The sequence below is a fragment of the Xiphophorus maculatus genome, chromosome 13 (assembly GCF_002775205.1).
Source record: "Xiphophorus maculatus strain JP 163 A chromosome 13, X_maculatus-5.0-male, whole genome shotgun sequence".
NCBI classification, from domain to species: Eukaryota; Metazoa; Chordata; class Actinopteri; order Cyprinodontiformes; family Poeciliidae; genus Xiphophorus; species Xiphophorus maculatus.
In genome coordinates this window covers 8,681,660-8,702,997 of record NC_036455.1, presented here as the reverse complement: position 1 = coordinate 8,702,997, position 21,338 = coordinate 8,681,660, and the positions used below count along the sequence as shown (strand labels likewise).

General features: G+C 38.1%; 1 protein-coding gene across 4 annotated transcripts; it reads left to right on the top strand.

The window, feature by feature from the left end:
- The first annotated feature begins 1,298 nt into the window (after nt 1-1,298).
- Nucleotides 1,299-20,864, top strand: pogz (pogo transposable element derived with ZNF domain). Of its 4 annotated transcripts, XM_023344767.1 has the most exons (26): nt 1,299-1,655; nt 1,734-1,878; nt 3,184-3,315; nt 4,243-4,364; nt 4,463-4,523; nt 5,585-5,815; nt 5,889-6,053; nt 7,329-7,414; nt 7,501-7,656; nt 7,982-8,256; nt 8,336-8,493; nt 9,790-9,890; nt 9,971-10,117; nt 10,194-10,328; nt 11,460-11,534; nt 11,612-11,709; nt 13,260-13,400; nt 14,476-14,532; nt 14,621-14,736; nt 15,055-15,202; nt 15,731-15,896; nt 16,991-17,392; nt 17,927-18,229; nt 18,987-19,187; nt 19,277-19,407; nt 20,154-20,864. In XM_023344767.1, exons 3-26 carry the CDS (start codon nt 3,198-3,200, stop codon nt 20,449-20,451), a joined length of 3,891 nt encoding a protein of 1,296 aa, XP_023200535.1. In that variant the 5' UTR covers nt 1,299-1,655; nt 1,734-1,878; nt 3,184-3,197; the 3' UTR covers nt 20,452-20,864. The 4 variants fall into 4 exon arrangements, with proteins under 4 accessions (XP_023200535.1, XP_023200534.1, XP_023200537.1 ...); XM_023344766.1 differs by lacking the exon at nt 1,734-1,878; XM_023344769.1 differs by lacking the exon at nt 1,299-1,655 and having other exon boundaries at nt 1,796-1,878; nt 10,197-10,328.
- Nucleotides 20,865-21,338: the final 474 nt, after the last annotated feature.

The following is a 21,338-nucleotide window of genomic DNA, read 5'->3' as shown; positions in this document are numbered from 1 at the left end:
AACTTGAATCCCAAACACTTATTTAAGTGATGTTTATGTTCTGGGGTCTTTCATGACCTCCTAGACGAGTCGGTGATTAATCTACTGATGGAGTAACTTTGGCAGGTCACTCCTGGAAAAGCATATCACTGTTTTATGCTTGTTTTCATTTTTATTAATGACTTTCACTTGGTTTGCTAGAGTCTCAAAGCATCAGAAATGTCCTTGTAATCCTGTAAGCTTACATGTTGTTTCCATGTTATATGTAACATCCAACATTGTGCATAAAGACCATGATTACTCTTATAATTTCAAATGTTTTTTCCATTAATAAAAAGTCTCTGCTTTTAACAAGTGTGTAGCGATCTAACAGTGGATTCTTTGTCTCCATGTGTCAATCAAACAAGACTGCAAATGTTTTGTTTCAGAGAAATTATAAGTGTTGGAAGTGAGAGAACATTTGAATGCAGATGTTTCCATTTAATTTGACCAGTGTAAATGTTTTTAATGAATTAGCTTATTTTGCTAGCAGTTCCTGTGGGATGGGGAGGTAATTTTAACCATCTTATATACTGCTTGTGTGTTCAGCTGCTTTAATGGCTACTTAAATTAAATTATTTACACAACAAATGAACATAGAATTTGTAGGCCATTATCATATTGAACATAGCAGCTGTTTAAAACAGAAATTTAAAATATGTTTTATTAAACCCATAAGCAGTACTGTTTAATTTAAGTAATTATTGGTTAAACAGCTCAGCTGTATTCTGAAATTTATAAATAATCACTGCTATATTGGATTGTAAGGACTATGGGAGAAAATTGCATCTAATGCAACAAAGAAATCTCTGGATGTAGTATTTGTTACAAAACGTTAGCACATGCTAATTCCTGAAAGCATGCGTGTTATGGAGGATGCTTTCTATTTCTAGAAACATAAATACTTTAACTTTTGTATATTTATAAAGAAAACGATTTAACTGCGTTCTGAACATTCCAAAAAATGTAATATAATCGGAAAATGACAGGATCTTTCGGGTTATCGGTTACTCCCTTGCAAGAACCAGATGCCTGCTATCCAGTTAGCATGCATAGCATGCATGAAGCTCTCGCCAACTACTACCGTAAATTGTTGATCTGCAATGTGTTTGATTATTGTCTAATAAATGTTCTGCTTTCTGAAAAATTACATATAACGCAATCAGGGAATCGCTTAATGTAATACTGTAATTTTTACAATTTTATGAGAAGGTGCATGCTAATCCCTGCTAGCATGCATAGCATACATTAAACCTTCATACACACCATTGAAGGAATGAACTGAGCAAGAGTTTATTGAATACTGAATAGTTTTATATCGATGAGAACATAGTGAGGGGAAAAACTGAACTTTTCAAACTAATTTTCAGTCTTTCAGAATATTTGGGTTTCTGTATTCCTACAGATATATATCACTCCGCCTCGTCTGAACGTAGTAAAAGCACAGAGGGCGGAGGGATACGGCTGCGCTCTCACAACACACAACCAGCCTCAAACGTGTTCTTGGTGCTAAATGCTAACAGCAGAAATTCTCTGTAGTTCATATATTCAGTCTTCATTTTTTAAAATCTAGACGTTTAGTGGTTTCAATTTTAATGGAATAAACAAATAGTTATCATACTAAAAGCAAAGAGAAGGTAAGTGCACGCGAAATATTCTTGTTAAACGTATATCACACAGAGTTTATGAAGTGAAAGACTTAGCTGTTCGGCTAGCTTTTAGCTTCGTTAGCTCAACCCCGAACTGGCTCAGGAAGGTGGGGGCAAGATCCTGCATGCAGGGAGAGCCCTACGCGTCTGCTGCAAAACACAACATTGCCAGTGATTTTCAAAACCGCACGTCAGGATTATTAGACTGAAAGTAAGTGTAAAGTCATTAACTTTAGCAGTTAGCACGCTTTATGGTTGTTAATGTCGAGGTAGCGTCTTTTGTACTGTTTTTGAACGGTACATTAGTCGGTTAGCTCATCTAGCTAACTGAAAAGCTAAGTCTTAAAGAGGTAGTACATCAGTATAACATCTCAGTAATATTAATTTTAAACAGCATTAGATGCGATCATTTAATAGAGTATGCAAATTTAAATGAACGATAAAAAGTTACAAATGGACAACAGTGTTTGAAGTAGCATTAGTAGCATGGAGCTAACACTCCTCGTACCGTACGCACGGTAGGTGTGAAATTATTTTTTCTGGTTTACATTTGAGGTGAAAATTATTTAAGTTTGGCGATTCAGTAGTTGAATAGTACATATAGAATCTGTTTTGTTTCTGATCACTCACATATTCTTGTTTTCTCCTCACCGTGTTAACGTGTAATTCGGTTAAGATTTGATTTATACGGTATTTATTTTGTGTGTGTTGATTTCAAATAACAGATTTATATAGCTGACATAATATAATTTTTTTTCTTTTTTACTGCTGACTAATTATTTAGAATTTTAAAAAGTATCAAGAAATCCTAAATAAAACAAAGAGTTCAGATTTTGTCCCGTTGTTACTAAATATATTTATACTTTTTGACTCAGATTCTTTTAGATACTGGAGTTTTACGGCGCTGGGTTTGTACTCACTACAGAGTCATTGAAGATGCTGTTTGACATCTGATGACTTCTTTTAATGCTTTTAGATTATTCAGGGTGTTGTGCAAATGTCTCTCCAGTAAATAATTTTGTTTGCTTATAACTATTATAAATTAAAATTTATCAAGACGATAGATCAAATATTATCAATAAAACTTGATAATAATGGATGTTTGTATTTAGAGTTCGTTCACCTAAAAGAAAGCGGAATAAAGAATCTTAAAATTGCTAAGCTGACATTTTTGAACTACACTTCAAACCTCCAAATAATGGTGTGTTGCTAATTTAGATGAATTAAAAGGTTAAATTAGCTCTAAAGTTTGTCACAGAGTTCTGCAAATAATCCATTTATATTGGTTGTGTGAAATCAGGGAAACAAATAAAACTTGCAGGACTGGATTACTGCTTTGTTTAATCTATTTATACCTTTATATTGTCTTTTAATCTAAAAACTAAAAATCAGAACATTGAATAATTTAATTTGTATGTTTGGAGTTTCTGAGGTGCCTGATATTCCAGTATTTTACACAGTTGCTATTTATTTCGCCTGGAGCCTAAAATAAATGTGGGTGTTGTTTTGTTTGCAGGTGAGGAGTGGAAGATGATGGAGGTGGAGACTGCGGCAGGAAGTGATGACGATCATCTGATGGAGTCTGAAGATCAGCTGGAAAACTTCTCTCCAGTGAAGCTAAAAGAAAAGAAGGAGCAAATGGTTAAAGGTCAGAGTTCAGAGAGTCATCATAAAACAACATATTGTTCAAAGTTTCTAACAGTGACACCAATAATTGTAGGACTGGATGGAGATTTGTTGTCTCTTTTTTTCTGTGGAAAGTCAAATTTTTTTCTAAGAATTTAAAAATTTGTGGTGCAGGAAATGTAATATTACTACCTGTAATAAATCTGCAGTCTGTAGCTTTTATTAAAAAAATAGTTTTTTCATTTTATTTTTTAAAACTGTGACTATGTTGTGACAGTTTAATATGAGGCAGATAATCTGTGAAAAGATTAATCTCCTCCACCTCCTCCCTGAGTTACTACAGTCATCTGAAGAAACACATCGCTCCCGGACAGAAATAACCAATCAGAGTCAGAAGGAGGGTCTTAGTGCTGTCAATCAATCACATGTACTCTCTGCTGAATGTGCTAATGTTGGACAAACAACTTACAGTTACAGGAAAACCGTTTATCCGCTGTCAATGCTAAACAGCGTTAGCATCACGACAGGCTATGTTGTGGTGAAGCAGCAACAGAGCAAATAAGGTGGGAGGGTGAGCATGAGAGTGATTGACAGCGCTGAAACCCTCCTCCAGGCTCTAATTGGTTGTGTCTAACTGAGTAGTATATTCCTGCAGTTTGTACTGGGAGCACTGGGAGAAAGCAGAGATTTTTTCACAGATAATTTACCTTATATTAAACTGTCACACCATGGTGACAGTTTCAACAAATATGTAAAAAAAAAAAAAACCTTTTAATTTATTTTTTAAATAAAAACTACAAACTGTGCAGCTTTAGGAAGTTGTTTTTTCTAACGGTTGTGCCAATAATTGTAGGACTGGATGTAGATTTGGCTTTATTTCTAGGAATTGTAAAATTTGTGGTGCAGAAAATACGTTGTTAATCTTTAATAAGTCTGGTCTCGTTGGCAGCAGTGTGTGCTTCCTCCACTGCGGCGAATCATGAGTGGGAGAAAAGCCCTGAACCAGTGAGGATCATCCACATCCCAGCCCAACCAGTCACCACAACCTCCGCTCCCATCAAGACCGTGAAGGTAATGAGATATTTGCATAATTGCGTCACTGACACCGACTCGATGTTGAACTGTTGTTCAGTTGTAAGTTGCTGTAATGACCCAGTTCATGTCTTCAGCCTGCAAGATCGACTTTGGGCTTCACGGTCAATGGTCGGCCGATCCACCTGCCGCCTGGAGGTCAGTCTGACCGGGTCACACTGGTTCAGGGTTTTACATTATTCCATTACAGTTTAGTTTTATTTCGTTTTGACTTTTTGTTTGTCTAGTTCAGTTAGTTTTATTTAGTCTTTAAAAGTGTGTTTCCTAGTTTTTATTAGTTAAATATTGTTTACTTCCGTTTGTGTAAGTTTTAGTTGTAGTTGTTAACTTTTTATTTCTGTGGTTAATTTTTAAGTGCAGAATTAAAAAGTTATGATTATGTATGCAATGATTGGATAATAAATACTCAACAGAAAATACTATAACCAGCTTTAAATGTAGACAATGCTCCCTGACCTACTTTTCTTTGTTTTCCTACATCATTGACTTTTAAACATAGAAATATACAAATTAACAGTTCATTCACATCAGCCTTGTTTAGTCCACTTTAATTAAACTCTAATTTGTTTATCTAGAAAGTTTGAAACTCTGATGTGGACCAAAAAAGTCAACCTGGACCCATTGAATCAATTAATTATTTTCAGGAAATCAAATAAACATTTTATTTTCTGAAATGCAACAACAGAGCATCCCTTTAGTGAACACTTGATTATTTGTAGCAAAGTATGTATCTGCAGCTAACAAGATACATCTAACATCAACATATGTAAAGCTCTGTTCTCCAAAAACAGGAAGAGGACAAGTAATTCTGGGTAATTACAACCAAAACAAACACTCAAATCTAGTGTTACCAGGAGAAATGGCTCATGGTCTTTTACCAAAAAGAAAAGGGGAATCCTACAACCACTAAAATCTGATGCAACTCAATTGTTTTTGTTTACATTTTTTGAAGAAGGAAGTTGCACTCATGTCTTCTTCTGAGGTTTTCATGTAATTTCCTTCAGTGGTATGCACAGGTGAGGAGGGGGACAGGTTAATCAATTTGTTTGGTTTGTTTGACGCACTGCAGGAGCTGAAAATGTAACAAATGTTGAAATTTTGATTCCCAATCAAACCAAATCCACCAGACTAGCAGAAAACACAGTTAGTAGTGCAGCTCACCTCCTTTATTCACTAGAACTGTTCTGTCTGTCCTGCAGGTGGCGGTGCAGAGCTGAAGCTTCACTCTCACCCTGGAGGCTCAGCCAGCGGCTTCACTTCGATCCAGATCCCCGTCACTCTGACCCTCAGCAGTCCTCTGGGGACTCGCTGCATTTCCACCTCAGCCTCCCTGACGGCCTCCTCTTCCTCCACCTCCTCATCCTCCTCCGCTCCTCCTGCTGCTGCTGCTTCGTCTCTCTCAGCGCTTGAACCCATCCCCATCATCACAGGTTCTCACCTCAGCCACGTCTGGACTCACCTGGCTGTGTTTGACATTTGACCTGACTGTCTTCTCTGGTGCAGGTATTGTCTCGGGTGAGGCGGCCCAGAAGGTTCTGAATGACCACAGCGTGAGGCTCAACTCCAGCTCTAAGAAGACAAAAAAAGCTCCGCCGGCTACTGGAGCCCCGAGACCCAAGAAACCCCGACCCAGCAGGATCGCAGCGCCCGACAAGCTGCTGCGAAAAGGTTCGACTCCGCCTCATCCGGAGCTTGTTTCAGAACTTCTACTGTTTTCTACTTCTGCGTTGATCATCTGCTCCTGTCACTCAGATTTATCAGTGGCTTATTGAACTGTTAGCGAGAGAAATCAGCACTAACATCGGTATCGGCCTATGTCAGTCATTTTTTAACATATTTGCATCGGTTCAATATTTATTTTCACCGTTTGCTGTTTGTTTCTGCTGCTGCAGTGTTCATGTCAGGCTGCAGATAACGACGATTAATTTAGCTATCAGTTAGTATATTGATTATTCTGATGATTAATTAGATAGAAAAATTGGCACATTCTGCATATTTCTCATATAAACCTTTTTTATACAGTATTGAAAATACAAATAATTCAATTAATCTTTAAATCGGAATAGAAACATTTAATTATCTAAAATGTAACAACGTATAATTCCTTAAGTGAACTCTTGATTATTTGTTGCAGAGGATGCATCTGCAACAAAAAAATACTTCCAACATCAACATTTCTAAAGCTCTGCCCTTTCTGCTTCACTTATCAATACAGTGTAGCGATGATTTATTTGATTAACCAATCAATCAATAATTGGACAGCAAAAGGTGCTTAATAGGAGATTTTTTTTTACAGAATCTGAACCAGGTGAAGCTAAAAACACCACTTAAGGAAAACACATTGATGGACTAAGATGTTTTTTTATTATCTTAAATGAAAAATGTAAATATTTTTGTACAGTTTTTGTTTAATTACTGCTCTGAATATGTTTTTCTTTCAGCAAATGACCTTTCTTTGGAGTATTAGAGTTAACAACTAATTCATTACTAAATTAGTTTACCATTATTTCAATAATCAATTAATCACAAATAATCAATTATTATTTATTTATTTGCATCTTTTAACATATTTCTAATATTGTATATAAAAGGCTTAAGTAGCTAAGTGAAAAATTAGTAGAATGGGCCAAATTTTTTTTATCAGATTAATCGTCAGAATAATTGATTAATAAAATAATCATTAGTTCCGAAGCTCTGTCTCCTTTGAAGCTCTGTCTCTGTCTCCTCCTCTGTCACGTGTTTGACTCATTTTTATTATTATATCCTTTATTTTTCCAGCTACATTGTATTGTTGAAATGACTTGATATTAGATTTTTCCAATCCAATAAACATTACATGTGGCTGTAAAGGTCACTTTCAAGTTAGTTTTGTCTCATTTCAAGTGTTTGAACCAGAAACTAAACAATATTAAAAAAAATATTTTTGTTATTTTCTCTCCTCAGGTGAGATTGGTGCTGCCACTCCGCCCGACTGTCAGATCTGTAAATCTCAGTACAAACTCATCACCGAGCTGCGAGGCTTCATGTGTGTAAGTAACGACGTTATCACACTCTACACGTCATTCTACCTGCCCCGATCTAACCGACGGCATTCCTCCTCTTCCTGCTGCTGCAGATGTGCAACCGTGCAATCGCTGAAGCTCTGATCAATCTGAGAAGGCAGAGGATCAAACGCCGCAGGAGGGAGAGAGAACGAAGAAAAGCCTGGAAGCTCAGCAAAGCGCCTCCGGCTTTCCACAGAGACTCTCCGGTGCAACCAGTTCTGTCTCCTGTGAGTTTAAACTTCAATCCCAGTTTAAATCCCTTCTGACTTCTGAACCAACATGACTGGACATGACTAATTAGAATTTAAAGTTTATTGATCTTTGAGAATGTGTTCTTGCATTATTATACAATTACCAGAATAATACTTGAAAATTGTCTCAAAACAACAATATAATAATTTATTGAAATCACTTCTGGGACTATTCATTATCTAGCAAAATTTGTTATTGTTACAGGTGTGTGTTATTTTGGATAGAAAAAGAGAAAAACGATAAATCATGACCTCGTTTTAATTTATCCAGCGATAACTTTCTTCGTTTTGTCTCCTGAAGATTAAAGCCATCACTCCTCCGCGGAGGATTCCTAAATATTCTGGAGACGTCCAGTCGGAGGAGCTCAGCAGTCCCACATCTCCAACCCTCAGCCCCCCAACGCTGGAGAAGTTCCTACCAGCAGATTATCCTCCCAGTAAACTGGTGATAATGGTGGAGGACTTCTTCTATGGTCGCGCCCCTGGATGCAGCACGGATAAAGACAGCCTGGACGAGAAGTTTGGCGGGGTTTTCCACTGCATCCACTGCTCAGCCATTCTCAGCAACAACATCCAGTGAGACTTTTCACTTTGAGTCGATTCGGTTTCGCTGAATAAAACGCTAATTCTCGTTGCTTTGCTGTTTGTGTTGCAGGTTGATGGACCACATGCAGCAACACGTCTCCATGTTGTCTCAGGAAGATGGACATGTTGACAGTGTGTCCACCTGCCCCCACTGTTTCCGTCATTATCCGTCTCCGTTCAGCTTGGAGAGCCACATAAAAGACGTTCACACCCAGAGCGACTCAGCAGGTCTGCTATTATAACTACAGATATTTATATATATTTTTCTGCTCTATTGTTCTGACATGCATTTATATTTGACTCATATTTATTCATATTCTTCAAAGTTATTGTAGATAGTTTTGGAGTAGCTGTGTTGTCATCGAGTCTTTTCTTTTTCAGACTTGTTGAAGTTTTCTGATGTGTTTCTATTGTTAGCTCATGTTTGCTTCACGTGTTTGACTCATTTTTATTATTATATCCTTTATTTTTCCAGCTACATTGTATTGTTGAAATGACTTGATATTATATTATTCCAATCCAATAAACATTACATGTGGCTGTAAAGGTCACTTTCAAGTTAGTTTTGTCTCATTTCAAGTGTTTGAACCAGAAACTAAACAAAAATACTTAAAGATTTAAGCAGATTTTGTGTTTTTGCAGTGAACCAATCAAATCAGAACTCAGTCAATCGGAAAACTGGCAGCTCAGACTGTTGACCAACCAAAGTTGTTGTGTTTTTAAAAGATTTTTTATGAACACTTTTAGGTTAAAATGTGTCCAAAAGGAACTGATAAGTCTGGAAATTTGAACATGTTAAGTGTTATTTTTACCTTAAATGTGTTTGAACCTTGATAAAACATAGCTCAATTTGCCACAGCTTGTAGAGAAAAATGATTTCCAGAGTCGCTAAGAAAACATGGGTAAACAAAATCCACCTTCTCCAGGTACCTTGGTTGGTTTACACTGCAAAAACACAAAGTCTTAAAAAGTATTTCTGTCTAGTTTCTAGTGAAAATATCTTAATAGACTTGAAGTAAGACAAAAATAATTTACAAGCAACTTTTCAGCAAGATATAGGTGATCATTCTCAATATTAATGAAAAAGTATTAGTTCCACTGGCAGATTGCAACATTGGAAAAATGTCTTGTTATTAGTGAATTAATCTACTAGTGGAACTCTAACTGGGTTGCTAGGTAACGGGCTGGGGTTGCTAGGTAACGGCTTATTGGCAGTTGATCCAATGGAACTAGTTCTTTTCTTTTATTAATATTAATGGATTATTGTCTTTAAAAAAAACTCCTATTTCTTTCTGAAAAGTTAGTTCTAAGTTAGTTTTGTCTTATTTCAAGTGTACTAATATATTTTCTCTAGAAACTAGCCAAAAAAACTTTGTAAAATTTTGTTTCTTAATTGCAGTAATAAGGAGCAGATCTCGAAAATCCAAAATAAGCTGTCGGGTTGCAAGAACGGTTTCCTAACCTGCTGTTGTTCTTGAGAAGAACATCTATTGACTCTTTGTGATGATTTGTTTCCTGCTGCAGTGATATGTAAGATCTGTGAGCTGGCGTTCGACAACGAACCCACCCTCCTCTGTCACATGAAGAGCACCCACAAACCAGGAGAGATGCCCTACGCCTGCCAGGTGTTTTTCTGCTCAGACTCCTCTTCATCTGCCTCCTCTTCATCTGCCAGGTAAATCTGATCTCTGCTTTGTGTCTGCAGGTGTGTGAGTTTCGTTCGTCCTTCTACTCCGAGGCCTGGTCTCACTTCAGAGAGGTTCACTGTGACACCAGGGAGCTGCTGTGTCAGTACTGCCTCAGAGTTCTGCACAGCAACAGCTGCTACCAGCAGCACGTTGCCCGCCATCAGGTACACCGCTGCACTGCAGCTGATTAACGCTGTGCAACCTGGAGAACGGATTAAATAATCCTGCGTTTGTCTACAGAAGAAACAGACACTCAGCTGTGATAAGTGTCGCCTTCACTTCCTGTACGTTAGAGAGCGCGCCGAGCACAAAGCGCTGCATCATAAAACTCACGTCACTCCGCCCCAGCTGAGCGGACTCAAACCTGGAACCAAGGTAGGCCTCATGTCTGCACAGTCTGCTCTGAATCGGTCAAATCAACATTCAAAACGAGAGAACAAAATTCAATTAAAATTCAAAAATACCTTTTTAATCCCAAAGAGAAATAAAATAAATAAATGAATGGCTGTGAGTCTGGGTTTCCCTGTGTCATCAGTTGCCTCTGAAGCACCTTGACAGAAAACTGTCAGCTCTAGAGTAATTTTAACAAGATTTAATTTAAATAAAAACCTCATATTTACATTTTTCTCAACTAAAAACATTTAAGTTCTTTCCATAAATTGGTTTGCAAATGAATTTTTTGCACTAATGGTGACCTGTTATGCTTCCTTGAACATTTTAGCATATCTCTATGACCAATAGAAAACATTGCAGTTTTTGCACAAAATGATTCTTAGATAATGAGATTTCAGTCTGCTCAGTTCTGCCTATTTTGAGCTCCTTTCAGAATATTAGGGCCTCTGTCACTTTAAATTTTAATAAGCTGCTGCTGGCTGCGCCTCCCCCAGTCAATGTTTACACTCATACCTGAAAATTGCTGCAAACAGATACAAATTATGCATCTGACGCATCTTTGAAAAGCATTAGTGGAGCCTCCTGCACAACCAACAACAATTCAGCAAGTGGTTAACAGCGCATACAGCAGTAAAACCAGCTGACCAAACGTCAGTCCATTATCAGTTCAGGTGACATGTGAGCCCACTGATCCGTCCATCCGTTTGTCCTTTCGTACATTTATCAATACATATCGGTTCCTTCAACTGCAAAGTCATCAAAGTTTTAAGCTTCCAATTTAAATTCAGCTGTAGAAATATCTCAAATAAATTGGCAATAAAAGTTTTGTGTTGGTACTTTAAAAATAGGCCATAAAAATTGTAGAAATCTTGATGATAATCTGGAAAAGTTTGGAAAACATTTGGATCCCACTGGATGATTTGGCACAGCTGAACTAAAACATTTTACAGCCTAAATGTGTCACACTGAGAGTCTGACGGAGCAGCAAGTTTAATGTTTATGATTTTCGCTAAAAATTCTCTAAATTGAGTTTGCATTTTGTTAGTTTTAAGGTTGTTGAATATTTCTTCTTGAATTAAACTTTGTACCATGACCTTTCTGCTCTTCCTGTAGGTAACAGTCAGGATGTATTCTATAATTGGATCTGAGAGGAAGGAGGAACTGGACAAAGTTTATATTCCCTCAAAGGTTAGATATTTATTCAAAGGCCATCCATCACATGCAGCAGTTTTTCTGCCATCTTTACTTTAATTTTTGTTTTTCAGGTGGTCGATGTGGCTCCTCCCCTCCTCGCACTGGAAGGCACCAAACAGAGGCCGGTTGAGCCTTTGGGTTCGCTTCTGTCTGGTTTGAGCGCCGACAGGTAGGATTATGAACCTCCATCTCTTCTTTAAGACAAAGTAAAAACAAATCAAACAACAGAAAATCTGGATTCAACAATGTAAAATAAATTGAATTGTAATTTGTTTTACCAAAATAACAACTCAGAGTTGCATCTTGATTTATTTTCCTGAAGGAAACTTTTATTGATTTGTCCTCATTTGGTTTTAATCTGATTTAGTTTTTAGCCACTGTGACATTGTATTTCTCCTAACAACATAGAGACTAAAATGGGCCTGGAAATGATTTAGAAACATTAAAGTAATCAAAACATAACATTTCCTTTAATCCTGTAAAGAGTTCCTTGTAGTTATTAGCGTTTGTTTTTTGTAGCTTTAATTTTAAGGCCTTAAACTGCATTTTGTGAATAAAATAAGCCTTGAATTGATGCATCCATGCATCTTTTGATTATTATAAAACAGTCAAAAAGCGGGAAGTTGTTTAAAGGAGCCAATCGTCTTCCTTCTATCAGTATTTTTTTAAATCACACGACTCTTTTGACTCATTCCCGTGTGAAGTCCAACATCTTCCCGGGTCCACAGAGTGTTGTTGTCTTTAAAATCCCCCAGCAGCTGCAACGTTTACATTTCTCAACTTAATGATGAACTGCTCCCAACGTAAACAACACAAACCTGTGATTAATAACTGTGGAAGGTTCTTGTTGGGTTTATAAACACTGTTTTAATTTACATCCCTGCAGAACAAGATGAAATACACAAAGTTTGATTTGTGTTTTATTGTTTTTATTCCACACACTGAAGCGCAGATGTTGGAATTGTATATATAGTTTTCTATTTTAAGGTCTCCCAGCTCCTAAAGCTTATGTCAACAACTGAGAAATTAAGTTTGTTTTAATGTCCACATGGATCACTTGAATGGAATAAAAACTTAATGCAACAGAATAAACCTTTGTTTTTTTTCCTCCACTGGTTTCACAAACCCAGCCAGTGTTTTGAAGACTCAATTCTTACAACGGATTCGGTCTCCTCTGTTTACCTGCTTGTCTCTGTCAAACAAAAGAAGAAGGGATTTTTCTTGGGAGTGTTTTTGCAGAAAGAATAAATATCTTTTTTTTCTTTTCAGGTGATAAAATGATCAAATTAAGTCCAGAATCTTTAAAAATCAGTTTAGTGTTCCTTTCATGTAGCAGCAAACTGAAATCGGATACCTGCTTGGGCGGGCGGCCATGTTTTTTCCCCAACTGTTACACTGTAAGCACAGAGGAGGTGCCTTACCGTTTGCTTGGTGGAAAAGGACAATAAGCTATAAAAGCATGTTCAAAAAGCAACTGAAAAATAGTTTTGTTTTTTTAAGCAGTTTTGCCACCCCCCTGTCACAGTGGCGCCTTGGACAAACAGCCATATTAGTAATTAACTACTGAATTTGTCAATATTGATGCTGAAATCTGCTGTAATATAAAATTATTTAGTTTGAACGTTTGAAGTGAACATTTGAATACATTGAGCTGAAATAGATTAATTTAGAACCAGACTGAAGCGAAACTCAGAATCGTCTTTTTTGTCTCTGTTTCAGCGAATTTGACCCGTCTCAGCGCTGCGTCGAGTGCCTGAAGACGGTACTAGACCTGGAGATCCATTTCCCAACACGAGTTCACTGCTCCTTCTGCAAGTTCGCCACATGTTGCTCCAACTCCTACGCCAACCACATGATCAAGTATGTGTGCACTTCACCTCTGACCCCATCCAGCATTCATTCTTCAGAGGACAAACGCTCGAATCCTTTCACAAGTCGACACCTGAGGTGTTAGTGCAACGTTTGAGGCGTAATTTGGTCAAACGAGCAATAAAGGGACAAAACTCTTCTGCACTTATTTTGTCAGATTTTCTCTACACTGCAAAAAACACAAAAGCTTTTTTGCAGCTTTTGTGTAACTTTGCACAAAAGCTGGTTTCTTGTTTTGTGGTGAACGATTATTATAATAGTCACCAACTAATTTAGTAAGTGATTTACCATTAAAAAAGACAATTTGCTGAAAAAGTAACCCTCAAATATATAAACTTTGTATTTAAGATGAAAATATCTTTGTAAATAAGTGCTATTTACAAAGATAAAATGCTATGCTATTGCATTTTGGCAATTGAATTTATTTTCTTATTTAAAAAAGGAATTGTTTATTTGCATTGTTTAATGGATTTTTAATATTATTAGGTGGTTAAATGAAAAATCTGCAGAATGTGAAAGTTTTTGATCTGATTAATTGTCAAAATAATTGGTAGAACAATCAATTACTAAAATAATTTAGTTGAGTCCCTTGTGGGAATATTTTAGTACACTTAAAATAAGACAAAACTAACTTACCAGCAATTTTTCAGAAAGAAACAGAAGGTAGTTTTAAGTAAATAAATCCTTAATATGGATGAAAACATACTAGTTTCACTACAGATAATTTCCCTTACTTCACAACTAACTGGCATTGTGCTGTTACCTAGCAGCCCCAGCCAAGCCCAGACCGTCACCTAGCAACCAGTTCTAGTTCCGCTGGCAGATTATTTCACTTATAACAAAACATTTTTGCCAAGTTGTAAGTGAAATCATTTGCCAGTGGAACTTTTTCATCAATATGAAGGAATTGATAATGTAAAACAAGCTCCTGTATCTTGGTAAAAAGTTGTATGCAAGTTTATTTTCTCATTTAAACTAGCCAAAAATACGTGGTAAGATTTTTTTTTTTAATTTCAGAGTAAATGTGTTATTTTGTTGACTTATTCTGCATGTTTTTTTTCTCCAGTAATCACACCACATGGAAAGACCCTCAGTTCCCAGCCGTCTTCCAGTTGAACCCAAGGTGAGCGATGAGAATCTGACCCGTATAAATGAGCCTCACCTGACTGAGGGTGCAGTCCTGTTAAATTCCCTGGTTGTTTTCATTTCAGGTTGCCCCAAGCTTTAAAATGTGATTCTTGTACGTTTTCCACCTTCAATGGGGACGCGATGGCCAATCACGTGACGCAGAAACCGGATCATGTTTGCATCATGTTAACAGACGAAGGTATAACAAAAAATCACTTGGCTTCACTTTGCTCCTGTTATTTCCAACTTATTTAACTAAAACATAATTTGTTTATTTTTGTGCACTCATTGCATAGAAATGCATACGTGTGTGTTATTTGTGTTGTTTTGGACATTTGATGTCAATAGGACAACATTTACTGAAATTTTGACATTTTTAAAACATATTTTACTTGAGGTACATTGTATGACCACCAGATGGCGCCACAGCTGAACATTTCTGTGTTGTTCCATCTTGGTGGCATTTTTGTAGTGACAACCCAACTTTAATTTAGACGTTTTACTTTTTTCCACACAGAGAGAAGTTCGAAACAACCTGAGAATCAAACGTCTGAGAATCAAACATCGACGTCTGGGAATAAAACATCGACGTCTGATTCCCGGACGTCGACGTACGGGAATCAAACGTCTGTGAATCAAACGTCCAGGAATAAAGTGTCTGAGAGGTAAACACACAACACTGAACAAAACCTCACAATTAGACAATATATTGTAATTCTATTAATAATATTGATCTAATTTTAGGCTTTATTTGGATTTGTTAATGTCCAATTTGTGAAAACAAAGAAAGATCAAATTTGAAGGCAAAATAACATTTATTTCATGAGACATTATTATGAAATTTCTTTCTTTCATTGCTTTCATGTGATTTTACCTATAATCATTAAAGTTAACTGAAATAATTGCTTTAAATGTACCAACCTGAGTGTTATTGTTTGTTGTACCTAATTTTGCAGTAGGTACAATAAACAAAGGTAACTTTTCTCACTTGGTCTTTACATTCAGTAATGAATTTCCCTGTTGCACTTTTGACTTGATTTTCTGAAATAAATGCGCCGCCTGATTATTTGTTTTCTACCAAACTGAGACAAAGAAAACAAAATAATTTGATCAATCCTTTGGGCTACAATTCTATGAACAGTTTCTTTTTTTATCTTTATTTGAATCCTTTTTTAATCTCGTTTTTGTTTTAGCACCCCTGTCAGTAAGAACCTCAGAAATCGTAATGGCGTCTTCGTCCCGATTCAACTCGTCCAAAATGGACAGACGTCCCCTCAGCTGTCCGTCAAGGCTCTCAGCGACGCTTCCTCTCCGCCTTTCAGACCCGCCATGACCATCAAGATCATGGGGGTTGGAAAGGTGAGACGAAATCCTGCAGTGAAGCTGAGGACCGAATAATTACATTTATTTAATTTCTCTTTGGAAAAATTTTACCAAGTATTTTGGCCTAGTTTCTTGTGTAAATATCTGGGTACTCTTGAAATAAGACAAACCTAACTTACATGTAACTTCGGTAAGATAAAATAGCTTGTTTTAAGTCAATAATTCCTTAATATTTATGAAAAAAAAAGACTAATTCCACAATCAACTGGCACTGAGCCGTTACCTAGCAACGCCAGCCAAGCCCAGCTCGTCACCTAGCAACCCAGTTCTAGTTCCACTGGTGGATTATTTCACTATTAACAAGCTATATTTCCCATGTTATAAATGAAATAATCTGCCAGTGGAACTAGAGCTGCAACGAGCCGCTATTAGTATCTGTATCAGTCCCAATATTTTAAAATATTCTAAATTGGTGACTTTGTGCCTGATTCATAATGGCAGATTTATTCTCAGCTATGTCATTCTATATTATTTATTTTACATTATATTTAGAATTTCTATCTGTACTTTCCTGAATCATTTGAAGGAAAGTTTGTTGCAGTTTGTTTTTACAAGGCAGTCAGCCTGTTGTTTTTGCTGGTTTCAGTTTCTTTATTATTTATTCTACATTGGCTGTTACACTCCTAATTTCATTGACTGAACAAATTAAAGTTGTTTTTAACACATTTGACCAAGCTTGTGAAGCTACAGCTGTATTTAATTGTGTTGTACTGGTGCTGAGTTATCAAATATATTTGTGATTTAGTATATTTATGCCTGTGTTTTAGAAAATAAATGTTTTAAGTCAATTCAGCACTGCTTCACTATATTGGATAATTATCGGCTCAGGAACCTCAGATATCTGCGTTGGTATTAGAATGAAAAAGTGGATTGGTGCACACCTGAGTGGAACTAGTATTTTATCATCAATATTAAGGAATTATTAACTTAAAACGAGTTCCTTTATCTTGCTGAATAGTTACTTGTTTTGTCTTGTTTCAAGTGTATTAAGATGTCTACAGCCATAGCTAGACTAAAATATTGTAGTATTTTGTGTTAATGTGGTGTATTTTGTCATTCCTCCTCTCCAGAGGGTAGGTCCTCTGTCCCACGACCAGCTCTGCGTCGTCCTCTCCTCTTTGTGTCACGGTATAAACGAGACCGCTCGCCTTACCAACGTGTCCCCCACCACGATCCGGTCCTGGATCGCGTTGCAGCAGCGCGGCCTGGCGCAGAGGAGGTGGGGCTGGAAGACGGACAAGATGGCGGAGTGGGTCTTGAACCGCAGGGAGCAGCAGCTGAGCGTGACGGAGACGGTTCTGCTGCTGACGGCCCGGGCCACGCTGGGCGAGAGCACCCAGGTGGAGGACTGCTACAGCTGGACCATAGACTTCATGCTGAGGCACGACCTGGGCCTGCAGACCACCAACAACAACCGGCTGAAGAGCATCCGGGAGAACAGCAGCAGCTTCATCCAGTCCATCTACTCACAGGTCGGTAGAAAACCTGGAAAGTCCGCTTAACGTTATTTAAACCAGAACTTCTCAAATAACAGGATCTATTATTGTTTTTATTCATGCTGGACTGGAAGACCAGCCTCCAGCCACTAGGTGACAGCAGTGTTCAAATGATTATCATTAAATCATAAAATTACGACTTTATTCTCGTATTAAAAACAAAACAAAAATTATTTCATCATTGTAAGCAAGTAACTGTAGCTCACTGAAAAAGACCAGGAAATATATGAAGCCTATTTAGTGATGAACATTTACAGTTTTAAAAAGGTTTAAGTCTAAAAGCTAGAGATGCACTGATCTACGTCTTTCACCTCCGATATCGATATCTGAGGTTTAGTATCGGCCGATACTCCATTTATTACTCTGTTCTGATAATCGGATCACAGAAAACTAGTCCCAGCGGTTTGTACCCTTAAATTATTAAGTATTATTTCAGTTTGGGTGGACGGTGTGAAAACATTCCTGATGCCCATTGGGTCATGACTGACTAGGTTTTTAAATGTTCTCCAGGTCCAGAAGGGGGCGCTGCCTCTCCACTGCTGGGGCTGCATGGACGAGCTTCCCGTCTTCATCAACTCGGACCTGTTCTCCAAGCAGCTGGCGTCCGCCTTCCAGCTGTTCGGGTCGCCTGAGGACAAGCCCGTCTTTGACGTCGTCCTGTCCGCGCTGTCGGACGGCCACCTCCTGCCCCCCCTGCTGTTCTTCAGAGGAACTGCGTCCAGCGTCCCGGACGGTTTCCCCGACAACGTTCTGCTGGAGGCCCGGGAAGGCGGGTTCAGGGACGAGGAGCGCCTGCGGATCTGGGTCGATAAGGTCAGCGGCTCCATGGCAACGGGAAAGTGTTTGGCGTTAGACGTCGATTTAAAAAAAATAATAAAATTTATAGAAATAGTAAATATTTATCTACATCAGATCATTTTATCTCTTCATTTATCATTTGACCGTCTCTGTTTAGTTACTGCTGTCCGTCTATCAGTCCGTTTCCTTCCTTAATTCATTCATCTGTCAGTCTGTCCATCCATTTCCATCAGTGACCTTTCATTCATCTATCATCAGTGTTTACATCCTTCTTCACTTTCATCCATTCTTCCTTTTGTCATTCTTCCTTCCTCCCTTTTTCCTTACATCAAAATGTTCCTTCCTTCTCTTCTCTTTTCTTTTCTTTCTTTCCTTCATCCTCCCTTTCTTTCATCAAACCTTTCCTTTTTTAGTCCTTCATCCTTCCTTCCTCATTTCTGAATTTGTCAGCTTTTCTTTTTTTATTTCTTCCTTTCTTTTTTCTTCCTTCCTTCCTTCCTCCCTCTCTCCCTCCCTCCCTCCCTCCCTCCCTCCCTCCCTCCCTCCCTCCCTCCCTCAGTGTGTATTTCTTTCCTCTGTCTATTCCTTCCTTCCACATATCAAACTCATCCATTCATCTCTCCAACCATTCGTCTCTCATTACTCTGTGATTTTTTTGTCTTTGTATTTAAACTTGACCGTCCGTTGCCATAGAAACCAGGTCGTTTTCCTCCGGGTTAGTCTTGATCTTTAACCGGTCTGTGTTTGGTGCCGTCCCTCCTCTCCGCTGCAGGTGTGGCGCCCTTACGTGACCTCCAGATCCGGCGACAGGTCTCTGCTGGTGATGGACGTCCACCGCGGTCACCTCAGCGATGCGTTCAGGGACCGTCTGTCCGCCGTCAACACCCACATCGCCTTCATCCCCTCAGGATGCAGCTGCCGCCTCCAGCCGCTCGAGATCTGCGTGACGCAGGTGCTGCGGGATTTTCTGCAGGTACGCGGCAGTGGAGGCGGAGCTTCTTTCCTTCCTTCCTGTCTCAGTGTATGGATCTGTGATGTTCTGATTGGCGGTTCTGTCTCCAGGCCCGGTGGTCCCAGCTAGTCGCTGATGGAGGTCTGGATGGGCTTGGACTGGACCAGCTGGCTCTGACGTTGGCCTGCTGGCTCAGTGAAGTCTGCTCCACTCTGAACGCCCAGACCGACGTCCTGCGCAGGTGAGAACACCTAATGATGACATCACAGTTATTTAAAGGCCATTTTAAACGTCTTTATTTGGATTTTATGGGATTGACCAAAAGACGCCTAAAAGACGATGCGTGATTGTATTTTTCGGATACAAATAAATATCTGATAAGTGTGGCATGCGTTTGAATTTGATAACCGATAACAAATATTACTGGACGATAAATTATCTCATAAGTTACTGCGATAAACAATAATATTGTTGTTTTTGGACTATTCTCACCAATAGTCGCAGTAATTACATTTAGTCATATTTTCAAATGTATTTATTGATACTCTCAATGAATAAACAGTGAAGAAAATAGTAAAAATAACAATATGGACAGTTTTAAAAAACTATTAATTGGAATTTATTATGAAAACAATTCATCAAATTAATTTTTATCATGAGGAAATTTATTATAATAAATTATAAGTGACATGACAAATACCCATACCTATTAGGAATACATTTAAAGATGCAAATAATCACATAATTAAATACCTTTTTTTAAATAAGAAAAACATTTGTAGCCTAAAATGCAACAGGAAAAAATTCAAATGTATGCCACACTTTTCAGATTTTTAAGAGATTTTAAAACTTTTTGTTTTTACTTTATCACTTAAAATACATGTAAGTGTAATATTTTCACAAAATGTGAACAAATTTAAAAGTGTGAAAACTTTTACAGAACCCTGACATTTTACTCACGACCTCACTTCTTCGACCTCCTTCAAGGTCGTTCACGTTAGCATGTAGCCTGCAGCACCTGGAGAACCAGGGAGAGGCGGCGAGGATGATCACAGCTCTGACCGAAGTGCTGACCCAGCCGCTCGACTCTGGATCACCAGAAACCAGACCAAAACAAGAGCGTTTACTGGAACGGACGCCGCCGCTGCTGGTGATCAAGGAGGAGAAGACAAACGGTTGGGATGAAGAGGAGAAGCAGGCGGAGGTCGGCAGCCTGTCCGCCCTGCGGCAGGTGTTCAACAGTGAGAGCGACGCTGAATCGTTTCACGGCTTCGCCGACGTCTGATTCTGCACCACACATCCTATAAACAAACTGCTGCACCCGGAGCCTCTGATACGTTTTAGAGACACTAATAAATGCTACTGATACAAAGCTAATCGAAGGAAAACAGGAAATACTGTGTGTTTTTAAGGTGGAAAAAACTTTATAGATCATTGATGACATTGAAATGTAAAAAACCAGTAATGATCAGAAACATAATAAATCATGAAAAAGAACCCAATATTTATTCTGAAACTCAGAATGGAAACATGAGTCTTTTCACTGCATAATTATTAACAATGTAAAGTTGTAACTCTGCCGGGATTGTTTCTCACTGCTGCTTTGTAAAAGAAATCTTGTTTTTGTTACTTTTTTACTGTGACATGAATTATGTGATGTTTTTTCTAGTAAAATAAAGGAAGTTATGTCCAAATTGATGTCACTGACTCAATAAATCGTTCAGAAATGAATGAGAATTTATATAAGGTGTCAGTGAAAACTTAAAAAGTCTTAATCTTATGTATTTAATATTAAGTTCTTTAACCGTATTACATTTTGTCGTGACAGGACTATTTAATCTCGTGTAATCTGTAGGGATTTTTTCTCCCTGGACTCTTCTGTCAGGCAAGCTGTTGAATCGCGCGCATGCGTAGAAGCATGCATTGCGTTCTGCGAGTCGAAGCGGTTGAGCTAGCAGCTAGCTACGATTAGCTAGCTGCTAGCTAGCTATCTTTTGCTTTTACTGTGGGCAAATGTATCGCCAATTGGCTGGACGACGTTAGCCATTGTATTATTTCTGTTGATAAACCCGCAAGAAAGACATTTATTATGTGCAAAGCACAAAGATGTGACCAAGGGCCACAAACAAACCTCAGAAATGTCACTTTTGATCTCCTTGAGTGGCTAAAGCT